Source organism: Babylonia areolata, chromosome 3 (genome assembly GCF_041734735.1).
Source record: "Babylonia areolata isolate BAREFJ2019XMU chromosome 3, ASM4173473v1, whole genome shotgun sequence".
Lineage (NCBI taxonomy): Eukaryota > Metazoa > Mollusca > Gastropoda > Neogastropoda > Buccinidae > Babylonia > Babylonia areolata.
In genome coordinates, this window is record NC_134878.1 from 64,573,579 (window position 1) to 64,592,823 (window position 19,245).

Genomic DNA, 19,245 nt, shown 5'->3' on the forward strand with positions numbered 1-19,245 from the left:
ACAGAACACCTTCTGCCGCACACACACCTGCCAACAACACAGTCACCTTACAGAACACCTTCTGCCGCACACACACACCTGCCAACAACACACAGTCACCTTACAGAACACCTTCTGCCGCACACACACCTGCCAACAACACAGTCACCTTACAGAACACCTTCTGTCGCACACACCCCTGCCAACACACAGTCACCTTACAGAACACCTTCTGCCGCACACACACACCTGCCAACAACACACAGTCACCTTACAGAACACCTTCTGCCGCACACACACCTGCCAAAAACACACAGTCACCTTACAGAACACCTGCCAACAACACACAGTCACCTTACAGAACACCTTCTGCCGCACACACACCTGCCAACAACACAGTCACCTTACAGAACACCTTCTGTCGCACACACACCTGCCAACAACACACAGTCACCTTACAGAACACCTTCTGCCACACACACACACCTGCCAACAACACAGTCACCTTACAGAACACCTTCTGCCGCACACACACCTGCCAACAACACACAGTCACCTTACAGAACACCTTCTGCCGCACACACACCTGCCAACAACACAGTCACCTTACAGAACACCTTCTGCCGCACACACACACACCTGCCAACAACACACAGTCACCTTACAGAACACCTTCTGCCGCACACACACACCTGCCAACAACACACAGTCACCTTACAGAACACCTGCCGCACACACACCTGCCAACAACACACAGTCACCTTACAGAACACCTTCTGCCGCACACACACCTGCCAACAACACACAGTCACCTTACAGAACACCTGCCGCACACACACCTGCCAACAACACACAGTCACCTTACAGAACACCTTCTGCCGCACACACACCTGCCAACAACACACAGTCACCTTACAGAACACCTTCTGTCGCACACACACCTGCCAACAACACACAGTCACCTTACAGAACACCTTCTGCCGCACACACACACCTGCCAACAACACACAGTCACCTTAAAGAAGACCTGCCGCACACACACCTGCCAACAACACACGGTCACCTTACAGAAACAATCTTATAAATGCATGAATATGAATCTATAATACTTCGTAAGTGTTCCTGTATCATTTACCAGACAAATGCAAGGATATGAATCTATATACTTTTTAATTTTACGGGTTTTAACTTTATTAGAGTAAAAAGGACATTCCAGAGGGTCAGAGGCTAAACCTCTTCCCTGCTTTTATATTTTTAAAAATTTATTTATTTATTTATTTATTTTTTTTTTTACTGTTATTAGCACTGTCATTTACTCATTTTAGATTCCTGATTACAAGGATGTTTTACACACTTTTTTTCCCCCAAGAGCAATAACACACACCAGCTTGTACAGGTCATTAAAAATAACAAACAAACAAAACAACAACAAAAAAACAAAAACAAACAAACCACGAACCACCACCAAACAAACAAAAATAAAAAAGCTAACCCAGACATGACATGACATATACACTGAAAGTGAAATATTAAATAGTAATATTAAAAAACCCCACAAACTTACTACACAGATGTATTCATTGTAAAAGTACTGTGAGAAAATGGAGAGAAAGAGAGAGAGAGAGAGAGAGAGAGAGAGAGAGAGAGAGAGAGAGAAAACAAGCTGTGCACTGAAGTTCACCTTGGCCTCCCCCATCTCCTTGGAGTCAAAGTCAAAGTGGCGTGTAAGCTGCCCCGTGGTGAAGAGGGACCTCAGCAGGGTGGGTTTGCGGGCCTTGAGGGCGGGGTTGGCGCAGTCCTTCTCGTGGTCCTGCATCAGCTTGGTCAGCACCCCAAAGAACTTGCCGAAGCAGTCCTTCACCAGGGCGTAGTTGTGACTCACGCTGTTCACCACCGATCCCAGGCAGCTCACACAGCTCTGTACCACCTGTGAACACCAATGTCACATCTCTTCTTTTACAGTACTGCACTGGTCATCACAGCCTTTCCTCATTAGTAGTTATTATCATTTAATAATATTTTCATAGCATGTAACAACACAGCACCACATATTGAACTAAACAAAAACTGTCTTCCATCACAACTGACACAATCAAACTTGGCAGTACATCCATCCCTCTTTCCACATCAGTCAGGAACCTCGGTGTTGTCCTTGACAATACACTGTCCATGCAAAAATTTATCAGTCAGACATGTCAGTCCTGCTACTGTCAACTGCGGCACATCAGTGCCGTCCGGAAATATCTGTCCACTGACGCAACATCTAGACTTGTCGTTTCTCTCATTCTCTCTCGCCTTGACTACTGTAACTCTCTATTGTCTGGTTTGCATGCTTCATCCATTCAGTCCCTTCAGCACATACAAAACTCTGCTGCCCGACTCGTCCTCAGAATGAAAAGATCTGAGCACATCACTCCTCTTTTGCAACATCTCCACTGGCTCCCTGTCTCACACCGAATAAAGTACAAGATCAGCACTCTATGTTATAAATGTATTCACAAGTTGCCCCTTCCTATCTCTGTGGCTGCCTTCACCTCTACACTCCATCTCACTCACTATGATCGGCTTCGGATCCACTCTGTTTATGCATACCCAGATTTAAACACTCGACTGTTGGCCGCCGTTCTTTCTCTGTCTCTGGACCTTGCAAATGGAATGAACTTCCTCTTTCGCTTCGTCAAGTCTCCACTCTCAGCTCTTCCAAAATAGCCTCCCTTGCCTGCCCTTCCTTGTGTTTAGTTTCTACAGTTTTAGAGTTATGCATGCGTGTGAATGACTGGCTGTGAAAGTGCTTTGATTTGTCTCTGCACAAGATTCAGCGCTATATAAATACCATTATTATTATTATATTTCACAATAATGCTAAAGAGATTAAAAGAAGTGAGTAAAAACCAACATAAAAATAGAGCAATGCTTGCTATAAAGGCATGTACACATAATTAATGCTGTCTATAAAATACCTAGGCACACACACACAGTTTGAACAAATGCACACCTGCACACACACATACAATCTAGGCAACAAAAGGAATGAATAATCACCCTACCAGAATGAATAATCACTGTACCACTCCTACCCAACCCTCCAGCACTCTGGCACAGCAACTGTGTGGTAATCCACATTGTTCATCACAGCATTTGCTCAACAGTTTACTTGTACTCATGCAGTACTTATGTGGTACTCTACATTACTGAGAGGGGAGGTACTCTACATTACTGAGAGGGGAGGTAACCTACTTCTGGTAGATTATCGGCTGTAGCTACTTTCGTTTTCTCTGCATAGGCGGATAGTAGTTTGCACAGGACAGAAATCGAACTACCTGCTGGAGTCTGCACTAGTGGGCCATGGTAAAGTATGTGTAGTTAAACATGATTTTGCTCAATATTTCACCTGTTAAAGCAATGCACATTACTCATCACAGCTTTTGCTCCATACTTTAAACTGGTACAGCTGACAGAGCCCTATCATGTTGTACAACCACAAGCTAATCCATCCACCTGCACAATACCAAGTACAAAGACAACCACAAGTTATGTCCATAAAAATAACTGAAACATCATTTAACTCAATCATGTTAACATCAAGTGACAATTATTCTTAAAACCTGCCACGGCCCACAACTACCTGTCTACACAGTACAACCCCCTGATAGCTAGCTCTGTGTGGGTTACAACACTGGAACACAAGTAAAGTTCATAATGACTGAACCAGAATGACTGTGCAACAGTACAGGCGTTGAGGCGACAAATCAAAATAAGACTGACCATCATGCCGTGCTTGAGGATGAGTTTGATCATGTCCTCCTCAAGAGCCATGAGGAAGTTTTCACTGGGGTGGTCCATCAGAGGCACCACAAGCTCCAGGATGCGCGCCACGTAGTGCAGCACCAGGTAGTCACTCTGAGACTGAAACACACAGCCACAGTTAACACACCACATCACAGTAGTTATCTGTTGTAGTTACCACTGCGTTCGGACAAATCCATAAATGCTACACCACATCAGATGCCTGACCAGCAGCAGAACCCAAGGCGCTTAGTCAGGTCTTGAGTGCATCCATATAAAGGATTTTGTGTAGCTATCAGAGTGGATTTTTCTACAAGGAGAAGGTGGCAGAATGGTTAAGATGCTCAGCTGCCAATACACAGTATGTGAGGATGTGGGTTAGAATCCTGCTCCAGCCCTTTTACCCAAGTCTGAATGGAAAATCAAACTGAGCGTCTAGTCATTCGGATGAGATGACAAACTGAGGTCTCGTGTGCACCATGCAACTGGCACATTGAAAATGAACCCATGGCAATGAGAGTGTTGTCCTCTGGCAAAATTCTGTGGAAAAAAAATCCACTCTGATAGGTACACAAATATGTAAGTATGCATTCAAAGCCTGACTGAATGCGCTGGGTGATGCTGCTGGTCAGGCATCTGCCCAGCAGATGTAGTGTAGCCTATATGGATTTGTCCAAATGCAGAGACCCCTCCTTGAGAAACTTAAACTGTAGTTACCATCTTCATTTTCCTTTTGCAATCACAATCACAAAAGCTAAATGGTTTAAGTATTCAACATCCATTCCAAGGTCTCCCGGGCTCCATTCTGGTTGATATCAGCAACTGGATGGGTAAAGGCGGAGATATTTCCAATTTCCCAGGTCAACGTATGTGCAGACCTGCTCTGTGCCTTTATCTCTTCCTTGGGTATATGCACATATGCAGATCAGACACACACATTTAAGATCTTGTAAACCATGTCACCGCTCGATGGATCAGGGAAATACTAACATACCCAGCATGCAAACCCGAAAACAGACTTTGGTTGCCCACACTGTGGTAAAAGCAGTCATGTACATGAAAACTCACTTATACATAATGAGCAGATGTGACAGCTACAGTCCACAAACACAAAAAGACAGAAAAGAACGTACAACATGATAACAAGTACCCCTGAATCAACATACAGCATAATGACAAGTTGGTGACAACAGCATACATTTCTGACAACTGACTTCACTTATCAAATCACAAGACAGGTTTTCTTACAGTGGTACAAACACGCCATGTCCTAAGACAACAAATAACAGAAAAAAACAACCTGTCACTACACTACTGTGTTTAGCAGAAGTGAGACCAATTCATTACATATTCTGGGTTGAGATTGAGAATTTAACTGCACATGCTGCTACCAATCTGTGACGTGTTTTGAGTTGTCAAGAACTGAACAGCCAACACTGCTTCATCACCCCACCCAGCCAGTGACTTACGTTGCACTTGATGTCGAGGTAGGGCTGGAGGGTTGTGGCGTGACGCACCATCAAGTCGGCCTTGATCTTGCTGAACAGATACAAGGTGGACAGGCAGGCCACCAGTCTGGAGTTGGTGTTCCTCCCCTCGGACATCTCTGTCAACAACACACCACACACACCCTTCACCTCAATCACCTTTTCTCCACAATCATGTATTTAACACCATGCCACCAGACACTGTGCTGAAGTGGTTAGCGTCACAGACTGACTGCAAGGATGCTGGTCTGACTCCCATCACAGGTTGGTTGCTTTTGTAAAAAAATCTTTTTGGTCTGTGGCTGGCTCCCACCCAAAGCTGAGTGTGCTATGGACTCATATGAGAACACAGGGACAGAGTCTGGGTCATCCACTTGCACATGCTTCACAGTGAGAGGCTTGTCACAGGGAATACACTGAGGGGCTCCCCCCCTTTTAACAAGAATGAGTAAGGAAAGTGTGCCCCATGTGCAATCTGCACAGCACAGACTCCTCCTTCTGGTCCTTCACGACTGACGGGAGGATCTCATTTGGAACAGCTTGTTGTCCATCTAGGTGTTCCACTCTTCTTGCCACAGATCTTTAATGTGTTAACTTTCTGCTTCATGTCTGTGTACTGAACACAGGACTTTGATATCTTTTGCTTTGTGGCACCATGATCTACCATGAGATTTGTCAACTGGTCCCAAACTTAGATGGGCCCCCACAGCACGATCTTCCTCACTCCCACATCAAAAATACTGAAAACAAAACGTCCCAATTTCTGGGGGTTGGGAAGAAGAAAAAAGGCTGAATGATCATATATCACCAGCAAGACTTGTTTTCCCTGTCTAGTGCTTAAAGAATGTTCACAAGGATGTGAATAAAAGATGAATCTGTGCACACTGATCAGCCACTTCTGTTAAAAAACCTCACAAAGTTTCTTCTTAGTTGGCCTGCAAAATGACATCTGGCACTGCTGGTGCCAGCATTTCTCACTGAGGCCAAAGTCCATAGACATTATGAGTTATGTCTGTACATTATCAGTTATATCTGTACAGACAAAGGTACAGCAAAACCTGCTGACACTGCACCAGTAACAGTCTAACAATGTGTGATTATAACAACTAATTAATGTCTAACTATATGCACAATAAACAGTAAACACAGAATAAAGCCAGGTAGAGTAAAAGCCAAACACAAGATCACTACCCAAATCAAGCCTGCCAAATGAAATCACAGACTATACTAAACACATTACACAGACAGCACAAAAAGTGAGCAAAAGCAATCCAAAGTACAATGAGAAAATGATACGATACTGACCAACACTTTTCTCCTCTATCCTGAGCACGTTCTCCACCAGACAGTCCACGATCTGAGTGCAGGCAAGAATGGCTGTTTTGTTGTAGTTACCATCTTCATCTTTCTTCAGCAACTGCACACACACACACACACAATACCAGGATTAATAACAGCACATTACCATACACTGGATTACTGCAATCTGCACACACAGTACTAAAATTCTTCTCCCTCAGCTTTGAACAGAGTCAATGGGGCATCGCTTGGAACTGTTCACCAAATTCCTCCAGGTCTGTTGGGTGTGTGAGTGTGTGTCTAAACTTGAGTCTCTGCAAATGGTTTCCTTTCCATTTTGCAATGTTGTCAGTTTATCTGGGGTTTTTTGTGTTTTTTTGGCTAACTTCCTCTCCATCTTCTACCCTAAACAATTCCCTGGAGGACTGTTGCAGCAAGACTAACACTCTCATTTTTAACAGGAAATTAAAAGAGATTAGATTTACTGACTAGAGCTTAACAACAAGCATTCATATACCTAATAATTTTCCAAACAAATATCAAACAAATTGCTAGTCAACAGATGTCTGATTTTCATGGAGTTTTAAGAGAAACTGAACAAGAGTGACAGTTCTATGAACACCAAATGACTGGGGAAAAAAAAAAAAAGGGTGTCTGTAGTCCCATTTCTGTTGACAGCCATATAAATTTTGCTTATACTATTAGCAAATAACCACAAGGAAAAGACACAACAAAAGCATATGCGATCTGATTTAAGGTGGACCACTGCGTCATTTTTAGCTAATTTTTGTTTCTCAGGAACTACTAAAGATATCTGCATGAAATTTGGTACACATACTCAGGATGTTAATATAGACATCTGTGCTAAGTTTGAAGATTATAAGTCAAACAGATATGAAGATATGATAATTTTATCATAAAAATACACACGGTTATTTGGCCCATTTGCAGCACTAAACACATGCATTACATAATGATTCTCATCATTTCCACAGTTTGTTTTGACATCATTTAGTGCAATGATCACAAAAGCAGATGCCCATTGTCCACAAGCATTGTTCTCTGTCTTGTCAAAAACGCATAAAATTATGCATTCACGTTTGTATGCTTTAGTCACTTGCTATGAAAAAAACTACTAGAGGTAGAGAGTTCTAACTATGTTCATTGCACTCAGCACACATTTTTACATCAGTGTACCTAATTTTATGATAATATTTTCACTGTATCAATTGTTACACGTGGGCCACTGACGCACCTGCAGCAGAAATTCAACTTTTGAGAAAAACGCCTTCAAAGATTGTGTTGAGAACTCACAAACTGCAACCCATAGTTACACACTAAAAAAATAATACACAGGAAAATAGCACTTGGCCAATATCACTAAGTGGTGAGAGAGAGTTTTTTTCAGTTACTTGATTGTTCAAAATGCTCCTGGGGCGTATACTTCTCCCTCATCTGCCCGTCGATGTTCACGTTCCTGACGTCTCACAGTTTCAATTTTTTTCCTCTTTTGTTTTGCTCTGTCAGAGGATTTTCTGGTTGCTGTTTTGACCCTGAGCATATCTGATTTCTCTGCAAACATCTCTGCATTGCTCCCAGCCACAAGATCCAGTTCAGCAAGCACATCCAGAAGGGCGGTAGATCCCTTATTGTATCGCTGAACGCAGACTGCCACAGCAGAGTGGACTGTACGGAGGCCAGCCCATCGCTCCTTCGGACATGTCCTCCACACCATGGAATGGAAAGACTCATTAGAATTTTGAGTCTTTCCAGCCAGACAGCGCTCCAAAAGTTGGGGGTCACCAAGGCGTTTGTAGACCGGTACAAGCGCATCAACGAGGTCACGTGGGAGGGGATTTGTGTGGGGTCTTGGTGGTTGGTTGTTGGCCTCAGCTCTTCTAAAGAAACACCAGGAATCCTTTCCTGCTGGACATCGCAGGTGATGGGGATCATCATCGGTGCTAATTGTGTGGAAAAATGATGCCCACACTGCCTGCTCCATTTTGCTGAGGTCCCCTGCGTGGTCTTTTATAGCCCGTCCATAGTAGTTGGTGAGCTGCTTTATCCTTTTTTCTGTCAGCTTCCCTCTTCCTCCTATGGGCTGCTTGATGGCTTTTTGTTTTTCGACTAGATTTCGTAGCGCTGTGCCCATCCTTTTCGTGACATGGTTCACGCACTCAATCTTTTCCACCAAAAAGCCATCGCCATATGGAGCTGACTCATTGACCGCAGCATGAGCCTTCGCATCCCCATCTCCAAGCAGATGCTTGTATCTGAAGTTGTGCAGCTCCACCGACCTTCCAAACATGATGACAGCTGCTTGGGTCTCCATGGCAGCAGAAGAACAGCTGCAGTTCTTTTGACAGTCGGGTTCATGTTTCTCCCACCATTCAGCATATCCTGGATCGTCTTCAGCAGGGCCTTGTTCACAAGCCTGGCAGTAATTGCTCAGCACAGCATAGTCCAGGATAAGTCCACTAAAAATTTCGATGACAGTGGCAATTCCGTTGTGGGAAGTCCTTCCTCTCCGATGCCAACTGCCATCAAAAGAGACAGAGATGTCTAAGCAGCCATCATCTGATGGCTGACCTAGACCCATCTCTGCATAGGCTTCCCGCACATGGTGAGCTGCATCCTGCAGGTGTGTGCTGGCTGCTCTGCTTGCACCCTCACTATATTTTTTTTGGTAGTGAAGCCATGTTTTTTGGTGCATGGGTCGTGGCATATTCACCATACCAAAAAAACGGCATAGCTGGGTGTAGCCAATCCCAGTTGCAGAAGCAGCAGCAACAAGGCGACGGTTGATGTCAAAACCTGTGAAGACAGTCCCCGTCTTTAGCGATGTCATGGTCTGTGTCCCTGGAATCACAGCGCCACAGGAAACACACCTCACCTCCAGACTGCATGCTGACCCCATCCTCTTTGTCTCATCTTCAAATACAGAGACCTGAAAAAAAAATCAAATGTGTGAGAATTGAAGGTACAAGAGAAAGAATGAGAGAGAGAGAGAAAGAGAGAGAATAAAGAGACTCAGACTGACAGTTTTTTTTTTACACACACACACATACACACACACTGACAGTATGTCAGACTCAGTAAAAATCCACAGAAATATTACTTGGAAAAGTATTTCAATACTTGAGAAAAATAAAAACTGCCTCTGAAAACAAAAATCAAAGAACTTGAAAAAAAAAAAGGAAAAAAAAAAGAAGTAAATCAATGGGCTCACAAAAAAAGAAGAAGAAAGGTATTCAGATGGCTTTTTTTCGGTTTTTTTTTTTTTTTTTTTTTTTTTTTTTTTTTTTTTTGCTATGAAACAAAACAAAAACTCATGAAATAAAATAGAATACTATATTATATTTATTAAATATTATATATCTGTAGACTATTATATTATTTTCCACAAACCTTTGATATGCATTTTCCACAATGAACTGACGACACCAAGCAGTCCAATGTTGACACATCAACGATGATGTTCTGTGAGGACTGTGGCTGTCCCGAGCGAAGTTGTACTTCGGGAACTGATGCACTTTTTTTTGACGGTGGTTCTTCGTCTGAACTGGAGTCACTGTCACCCGTACACACATGTTTTCTGGTGAAAACGTCCAATTTTCTCTTCGAACTGAGAAGCGGCGTGCTTTCACTGACGCCGGTCGATGTCGAAGGCACCGCTAAGTCGGTCGCTGTTTCAGCAGACTTTTTTTCAGCTTGTGTTGTAATCTTTCGCTTTCTCTTCTTTTTGCCGAATGCAAAGACAGTCCTAAACTTCTTTCCAGCGTGTCTTGGCATTGTCCGTGACTTATAGTAGAAAATTTCGATCAAAATCTTAGGCAACTGGTGTGTCGATTGAAACCGTGATGAAAACAGACGCCATCTTGGAAAAAGTCACATGACCGATTGGGCCAATGGGCTATTTTTTTACTCCGACAAGCCAATCAGAAACCTCGACTCAGCCACAACCCCTAAAAAATGCCTCTCGGGTTCCTTCGGATTTGCTCTTCGTGTGTTTCCGTGAGTGGAATTTTCCACAGGAAATAGCAATGAGAAGACAGACCGGTGAATGACCTTCACACTGATACCAAACAAGATGGGGTTTCCAAACCAGATCGTGAGCACCAGGCTGTCCAAATCGATGCAAACTTCGAGTTTTTTGTCACATTCGCTCAAACTTCACACACACCCAGGTCAGAAAATGATTTTATTTGCAATGAAATCGGTCAAATTGAGCAAAATGGTTGACAGAAATGCAAAGAAGAGACATTGTTTGACCAAATACAAGTATAATCCCAAAACACGTTTTTTAATGATTTTTGGTGAAAAACCTATGCCGTGGTCCACCTTAATCGATAATATTTTTTTAATGTCTGCAATCATTTTTTTTTTAAAAAAGAAGGAAAAATAGGAACCAATTCAAAAAGGTATATGAACTATGTATTAGAAGTATGCAAAAGAAAAAAAAAAGCATAGTGGATATCAAACAGCTGTCTTATATACTTACATTTTCCAACATCTGCTCAAAGAACTCGTACCCTGTGTCTTTGGATGCTGCAACCTGCACACACCAGAAGACATCCACCATGAAAACTACTTCCCGTACACAGCTCCATACATCATCTGCACCAACGCTCACCTCCTGTCCACTCTAACGACTATAACTGGTCAATAAACAAAACACTGAAGAAAAACAAACAAACATAAAACCCCTAATAAGCAACAGCTTACGGAGTGTAATATAACTTCTGCTATCATTCTACAGCAGACAGACATTTCTCATTCTCCCGAACCTCTTTATTACATATCGAGACACAGCATTCAACCTTTTTCTTCAGCAAAAATAAGGTGATCTGGATCATAAAACCTCATCAAATGTCAAGAAAAAAGTACTGCCTTGTAGCTGAAAAATTAAAACATGTGCAACTTAGCTCCTATGAACTGTATCACTAATATATTTGCAATTCAAACTGCTGAAATTTCAGCCCCACTGATATGGAAAAAAAAAATGTACTGCACATTTTCATTAGGGAGTGTAAGGGGGAAAGAGATGAGTGTGCCACCAAGCCTGCACAAGGGAGAGAAGCACTGACCACGTCCGTGATGTTCATGACTTTCTGCAGCAGTCTGGAGGAGTCTCTTTCCCGCGTGCCGACTGGGGAGAACCACATGGTCTGGAACACCTCATTCACCAGTTTCTGAAACACAGTCATCAAAACCTCTGAGAAACAGCCACAAAGCAACATGGATAAACTCATTCTGCAGGCGATATCATTCTGCTGTAAAGCTTTGTAAGTCGGATGCTATGATCCATTTCTGAACTTTTAACAAATTCTGAAACTTTTACAGAATCAACAACAGCTCAGTCTTAGCAACGTCATGAAGGAATTTTTCCCTTGTATATATCTAAAATACTTACTGTGACCCACTGGTGCAGACTCCAGCAGGGGTCTGATTCTGTTCTGTGCAAACTAATAGTCCGCTCAAGTGGAGAAATTGAAAGTAGCTACGGCTAGTAGCCTCCCTTTGTATATACTTACTCTATTGTGGAAACAAACTTTGCCGATACTTCCAAATCCACCTAGAAAAAAGAAGAAACAGCAAAACAATAACCTTGGAGTGAGACTAAACCTGAAAACAGTGGTGACTGTGCTTGTTGGAGTGGTGGCCGTGTGATAATAGCACCCACAAAGTGAGAACCCCAAAACAGGCCAGTGTGTTTTCCCACTATGTGCCAAACAAGGTCATTCAGATACATCATTCAGCTGCTGGACTGTACACTGCCACAAGTTGCGTTACATGTAAATGTACATCATTCAGCTGCTGGACTGTACACTGTCACAAGTTGCGTTACATGTAAATGTAGGTCATTCACAAAGAAGAACCTGCAATATTTCAGTGATCTTGCAAGCTCTGCAGGAAAAACAACAACTGTTTATGACATATACATACAGAAGAAAAATATTCCAAACTAGTTTTCTGCAGAAAATATTTTTAAAAATTACACACGCACAACAAACACAATATTCCATAATTCGTTGAAGTCACTGACCTTGATCCCTTCCTCGTCATTGACCCGCCGAATCATCTTCACACACATTTCTGGAATCTTTTGAAAGTCCTGTTGTTCTATACAAATGTCTTTAAAAATCTTGATCACTCTTTTCCGCACACTGATTCCTGTGTCGAGAATTCGCTCAGAAAGCATGTCGTAGTACTTGGGTATGAGTTCTGGACGGATGAGAATGAACTTGCCCACAAGTTCTACTGCTGCCTCACGCACAGACGTGGACTGGTCCAGAAAGCGCCCATGGACTCCACGCTGCATGTCGTTCTGGGGAAAAACAAACAACAATGCAATACAGGAAACATTGTGACTGAATGGTTCCAGACAGACTTCTAAGTCTGCATCATACTTTCAATTATTCACAAGAAAATCAGCTATATGTTTTGTTACACAAGAATAAAATGACAGGAAAAAGCATAACTTACTCGCAAGAAAAAAAAAAATCATGTGAACATAGATCACAATAATACAGAACACAACTTTTATATAAAAAAGTAACAACACAGTACAGGAGTGTAAACAGCAAGTCTCACAAAAAACAGCCAAGCTGAGAACTCTTCAAAAGCAAGAATTGGCACCTAACACCAGATCTGTATAAAGCAACATCTTACAGGGGATCACACACTGCACAGCCAAGACAAAGCTACAAATGCTACCAGTCACTACACCCACCCGAGCCAGAATTCCAGGATCCGACTCAACAACGGCTGTGAGGCACTTCATGGCTTTGGTTCTGACGGCGACGGCTGTCTCACTCAACACCTTCAGAATCTGCACACAGCAAGGAATCTTTCTGTCACACATATCTGTCCATGTTTTTCTCTCTATCTTTCTTAGTGTACATGGGAATATTTTGTTTCTTCTTATCCATCCATTTTTTCCCCCTGCACTTTCTTAACCATTCCCCCCTTTACAGAGAAATGCAGATATAAAATGAATCATTTTCACTGTAAGTAAATGTACCCTTCTTTATCAGTTCACTTTTAGTCCATTCAAGCAGTTTTTCCTGAAGGCTAAGAGAAACAATATCCTGCATGATCTCAACAAGTCTAGTGTCTCATCTACATACATCTAATATTCAACAGTCTCACACAACTGTTGACTGTGAGACTGGAGGTCCACTCCATCAAGAAAGAACTGACAACCTGGATCATTTTTATAAGAATTCCTACTAAAACCCAAGAAAATCTAACTGGGCTCACTGGATATTTAAACAACAATAACTTTCGCCTCCAAGAAACACAAAACCTGTTGCGTCTTTGAGTGTGCGTCAGAGTGTGAGAAAGAAGATGTATGTAGAAATGTACTAGTGTTTGAGCCAAAAGGGAGAAGAGGCAGGATAAAGTGTTACCTGTGTGAGATACACATCAAAACTCTGAGCAACCTGTTGCGTCTCTGAGTGTGCATCAGAGTGTGAGAAAGAAGATGTATGTGGAAATGTACTAGTGTTTGAGCCAAAGGGGAGAAGAGGCAGGATAAAGTGTTACCTGTGTGAGATACACATCAAAACTCTGAGCGAAGGGTCGCTTGGAAGACAGGTAACGGGCCACAAGACAGGCAGTGTCGTAATCCAGCTTACTGGGAGACGGCCTGAAATGTATAACACACATAGAACTTTACTCTCCATGCACTTTTATGCAATTCTTGTCTTGATAACAAGCATAAGGTCCCACTGACTTGAACAACCATAGCGGCAGTCAGTTCATATCCACTGTGGCTAGACTTTGCCAATCCTCTCCCTCCGCTATTTTAAATTTCCCCCAACCGATGTCAGGAACCCATTCACACCTTACACAACACTGCTGTCTTGATACCCCACAATACTCTAACACACACACACACACACATATATATATATATATATATCATAAAATAAAATAATCATGGCTAAAATTCTACCATCACTTCTATTACATATATAAAAGTCAAGACAATGAGAACAAACCAAATGATACACTTCCCCCTTGTTTGTGTTTTTTTCTCTCCTCTCAAACATGTATATAAATACTTCCACTTCTGAGAGGACGACAAAAATACCTGTATGTAGCTAAGGTGTTTTGAGCAGAAGCAATCTGTGACAGCAGGAAGTTTTTCCTTTTCTCCACATTCTGCATGACTTCCGTTGTCGTCTCTGCCTCTGTTTCATTGAAGTCTTCTTCATCAGAGCCAGACGTGTTCTGCTGCTGTTTCATCTTCTTCTCTGCTTCCACCGTCGTGTCCCTATACCACTGGGCAATGTAGAACTGACGGGCAAACTGAAACAATACCATCACTTCCTCAACATTTGTTTGTCTGAGAAATACACGACGTGTGAATATTGGTAGAGCTGAGTTTCACAATGTAATGGCTTGCAACGACAGTTGTTTTCTGAGCATTAGTCCTTGTGGAAGTTAAAAAGCAGTTCATTTCTACACTGATAGAGATATGTGTGGTGCAAACACATGCGTAATACACTTTGAAAGAAGATTTGTGGCTTTATCAGAACAAGTGTTTCATACGGAAAATGAGGCAACTGCAACATGTTTCGCTCTTCACTCTTATTTTCTGTTAATACTGTACCTTCTTCTGATTTAGTTGTTATCAATACTAATTAAAAGGGACATTAACAAACATTTGACACACAACCCAACAACACTGATTGTAACTCCAGGAGTGCCTGTTGATGACATAACTTCCAGTAAAACAACTGATCAAATGTCTACCAAACAGATGAACGTAATAAAGGAGGAGAGGTGGGCGTGTCTCCAAATAATATCCTCACAGTACAAGTGCTACGATCACTGCATAACCTCCCTTACCAATCAAAGGGAAGACAAACATGGTGAACAGACAAACACACAGGCGAGGCAGACCAACCTGAAGGGCAGGTTCACTCTGTCCGTTGTAGGCCAGGTACTCCATGATGGATTCCTGTAAGCTCTGTGTCACGTCTCCTGCCGGCTTCTGTGGACACAGGGACCAACAAAAGCAGTCAGCGCCCAGTCAACACCCACTCCATTGTGGGGCTCCACACACAAGTCACTAAGGCATTGGACTTTCTGTCTACAGGTCCTGGGTTTGAAGCCCACCTAGTGGATCAAGGGAGGGGGTTTCATTTCATTACTGCAGGTCAACAGATGTGCAGACCTGCAAGCATCTGAACTCCTTTCATGTGTCACATGTGGAAGATAAAATACCCTAAGATTTTGTAATTCATCTCAGCGTGGGTAAAAGGGGCATGCACATAACCAGCATGCACACCCTCCAAAAAAGCAGTATGGTTGCCTATATGGCAGGGGAAAACACGGTCAAAATGTAAAAGCCCATTCATTCATACAAGAGAATGTGGGAGTTGCTGCCCATGAACACAACATCCTCAAAGCCTGTCTACACCATACACATCATCATACAGAAATAGCATTTTGATCAGATGCTGTCAATAGAACTAGAAATGGTGGCCATGGTGAAGGAGTAATAAGCTACAGCCGGAAATGGCATTTCATTGGCAAGGAGATGGTGGACTATTAGCGAGACGTCTTATCAGTAAGTGGCCGCAGGATTTTGGCCAAGAAGAGCAAACAGATAGGCCTGGTTTGCATCAGTTTGATATAGTACAGTATATAACACCAAAAGAACTAGCATATCCATATTTTCTTGGTTTAAACAGTATTTACCTCTGATAGAAAAGGTCAACACAACATTGTCATTCAACTCTTCACCACAGCAAGTTCATTATAATACAGATGTGGCATTCTGAACAGATGCAGTCCAAAATTCTCTCAGTAAGTGACCCAATCTACACCATACAAAACTCTCATTGAAGTTGTTTTAGAAAGCTTAATTCAAGGCAGCTACTTGGTTTGGTGAGATGGTCCAGAAATGCTGTTCTCAATCCACAGAGACAAAACACCTCCACATGAATCCCAAAACAAATACATGACCAACATCACATAACGTACCGCTTTCTTTTTACTGCGTGTAGAGGAGTGTTCATCGTCATCATCTTCATTGACCTGTCAACAATAAACAATTATGCTTTTGTCTTATCAGATTAATGTGTACATCAACAAAACAGATGCACATGTATTATCAAAAAACAAACGAGTATGTTTATAAGAACATGATCCCTTGCATTGGAGGGGTTTATGATTTCTGTTTAAAGGAGGACTGTGATGCTTCTGTCCAAACATGTCATTAGAATCATCATCTGCTGACAGACTACATCCTCACTAAGACAAAAAGTTTATTTTTCCCTTCCAAATCTGCACCCATGAAATAAGGATACAATTTATGCCGAGCTAAGTCATAAATTCAGTCTTATGTAGTGAGTAATTGAAAATATTCACTGTTTGAATGATGTACCTTCATCTAAACTCGGAATGTGTGTATGACCCTAACTTAAAAGCTTTCCTCCAGAAAAAACAAAAAAACAACAACCCAAACCATAAAAAAACACCCCATACACAGGGTAAAGTTTCTCACCTGACATAAAATCATGCCCCTTTTGATGAGAGACAGGACTGGTCCCAAAAGTTAGTATCACCAATATCACCTTCATTTTTCTTTTACATTCTCTTACATTCCATCTCTCCCACATTCTTTTACATTCCATCTCCCAACGTTCAAAGCCATTATCAAATCTTTCTGCACACTCTGTGGTCACCTTGTGTACAATGTCGTCGATGACCTCCTGGTTGAGGTGACTGGAGATGGCGTCTTTCCTGAGGCGAGCGGCCACAATGCCCAGGTACTCCAAGGAGGCCACCCTCAGGGAAGTGTCTGTCGACTTGCTGCTGAACTGTTGCACCTGTACACACACACACCCAGCAACATTGTTCAGACTGATAAAACGTAGGTTTCACACACACACACATAAAGAGGGAGAGAGAGGAGAGAGAGAGAGAGAGAGAGGGGAAAAGAGAGAGAAGGAAGCAGTCTATGACTAAGCATATTTCCATATGATCAAGAACGCAATACCAGAATCCTTTCACAACAGGCATTTTTTTTCTTTCTCAATTGTTTAAAAAATTAGGTGGCTGTTGATTCCTAGTGATTTTTTATTTAATATGTATATTCATTTCCCCAATTTGCACAATGGATGCTTTATGAAACGAAAATAAACAATTCAAATAGAAGAGGTGACTGTTGGCTTCCTTCCAATCTTGATTCAAGACCTACAGTCATGTCATGGTACTCCAGTCCTTGTTTCCACAAAGGACCGCTTTTTTTTCTTCATCATTTATTTCAGACAATGGAGGTGACTGTCAAATCTCTTACTGTCTTTCGTTCAATACCTATGTTTGTTTCACATTAAGTCTTTCAGCGATAAATGTTCAGTGGATGAAGAAGATGCCACGCTCACAAATCCAGCATCCCACACAAAACGTTAAGATACACACTAATTCACAACTCTCCATACAACTAACTGCCCTTTCACACAGACACCTTCTTCTTCTTCTGCGTTCACTCGTATGTACATGAGTGGCTTTTACGTGTATGACCGTTTTTACCCCGCCATGTAGGCAGCCATACTCCGTTTTCGGGGGTGTGCATGTTCTTGTTTCCATAACCCACCGAACGCTGACATGGATTACAGGATCTTTAACGTGTGTATTTGATCTTCTGCTTGCATATACACACCAAGGGGGTTCAGGCACTAGCAGGTCTGCACATATGTTGACCTGGGAGATCATAAAAATCTCCACCCTTTACCCACCAGGCGCCGTCACCGTGATTCGAACCCGGGACCCTCAGATTGACAGTCCAACGCTTTAACCACTCGGCTATTGCGCCCGTCACACAGACACCAACATGTGTGCTTCATCCACCAAGCAATGAATCTCTCTCTTGCGTGTGCATGCATGTGTGTCCCTGTGTGTGTGTGTATGTGCAGGGTCCACTGACCAGGATCCTGCCCAGCAAACTGAGCAGCAGCTCTGAGGATGGCCACTCTGGTTTGTTGACGGTGGACAGCAAGTCCTGGACAAAGTTTTCAAAGAGCGGCCGGTAGTCCTCCTCCCCTTTGGTGGTGCACCTGCCAACAGTACAAGTGTCAGTGAACAGTGCAGCACACTACAAGTTGAGTGAGAAAGTGAGAGGATTAGGAAGTAAGTGAAGGAGTGAGGGTGAGAATGTGTGTGTGTGTGTGTGTGTGTGTGTGTGTGTGTGTGTGTGTGTGTGTGTGTGTGTGTGAGTGTGTGTGTGTGTGTGTGTGTGAGTGTGTGTGTGTGTGTGCGTGTGTGTGTGCGCGCATCAGAGGAAGTGAGAGAGAGAGAGACAGAGAAAGAGAATGAATGTGAAAGAGAGAGCGAGAGTGTGAGTGAGAAAACGAGTGCGCACACAAGAAAGAGACAGAATGTGGCGAGTATGAGCAAGAGTATGTGTGAAATAAAGTTAACAGCAGTTGCTGTTTCAATTCTTATGAATACATTTTCATAACTTTTATTGTGATTACACTATGTATAACAGATGTGCAATATATATTATGTTCATGTATTTTAAATATGTTTATTGATTCTCTCTGTTTTTATATCTAAAACATACTACATGCAATGTGTGGAATAAATGTGTTAAATAATGACCTGTCACTATGACACTGGTGATAATCAACAGTGTTGTATATTGGAAAACAAGACCCAGCATGTGCATGTGTGC

The 19,245-nt window shown here is 42.4% G+C and overlaps 2 protein-coding genes across 4 annotated transcripts in view; both read right to left on the bottom strand.

Annotated features, from left to right (window-relative positions):
• LOC143280203 (nipped-B-like protein A) overlaps nucleotides 1-19,245 on the bottom strand; it is a 58,979-nt gene that overhangs the window by 11,918 nt on the left and 27,816 nt on the right. For all 3 annotated transcript variants that reach the window (XM_076584822.1, XM_076584819.1, XM_076584821.1), the window contains 14 exons: nucleotides 18,496-18,625; nucleotides 17,255-17,398; nucleotides 16,551-16,604; nucleotides 15,469-15,555; nucleotides 14,650-14,867; nucleotides 14,100-14,202; nucleotides 13,285-13,383; nucleotides 12,598-12,879; nucleotides 11,639-11,743; nucleotides 11,053-11,106; nucleotides 6,558-6,669; nucleotides 5,235-5,371; nucleotides 3,745-3,885; nucleotides 1,661-1,906 (listed from right to left, as the gene is read on the bottom strand). In XM_076584822.1, the coding sequence (XP_076440937.1) occupies nucleotides 1,661-1,906; nucleotides 3,745-3,885; nucleotides 5,235-5,371; nucleotides 6,558-6,669; nucleotides 11,053-11,106; nucleotides 11,639-11,743; nucleotides 12,598-12,879; nucleotides 13,285-13,383; nucleotides 14,100-14,202; nucleotides 14,650-14,867; nucleotides 15,469-15,555; nucleotides 16,551-16,604; nucleotides 17,255-17,398; nucleotides 18,496-18,625 (1,912 nt within the window). The remainder of the gene's footprint in view (nucleotides 1-1,660; nucleotides 1,907-3,744; nucleotides 3,886-5,234; nucleotides 5,372-6,557; nucleotides 6,670-11,052; nucleotides 11,107-11,638; nucleotides 11,744-12,597; nucleotides 12,880-13,284; nucleotides 13,384-14,099; nucleotides 14,203-14,649; nucleotides 14,868-15,468; nucleotides 15,556-16,550; nucleotides 16,605-17,254; nucleotides 17,399-18,495; nucleotides 18,626-19,245) is intronic.
• LOC143280685 (uncharacterized) lies at nucleotides 7,310-10,895 on the bottom strand. Its single transcript, XM_076585424.1, has 2 exons — nucleotides 9,960-10,895; nucleotides 7,310-9,498 (listed from the first exon to the last, which is right to left on the bottom strand). The coding sequence occupies exons 1-2, from the start codon at nucleotides 10,341-10,343 to the stop codon at nucleotides 7,972-7,974; spliced, it is 1,911 nt and encodes a 636-aa protein (XP_076441539.1). The 5' UTR covers nucleotides 10,344-10,895; the 3' UTR covers nucleotides 7,310-7,971.

Excerpts from the sequence above, each read along its gene's own strand:
- LOC143280685 (XM_076585424.1), bottom strand. The coding sequence starts at position 10,343 with ATGCCAAGACACGCTGGAAAGAAGTTTAGGACTGTCTTTGCATTCGGC. Across the intron at positions 9,499-9,959 it reads GTGGAAAATGCATATCAAAG|GTCTCTGTATTTGAAGATGA; the intron begins GTTTGTGGAAAA and ends TTTTTTTTTCAG.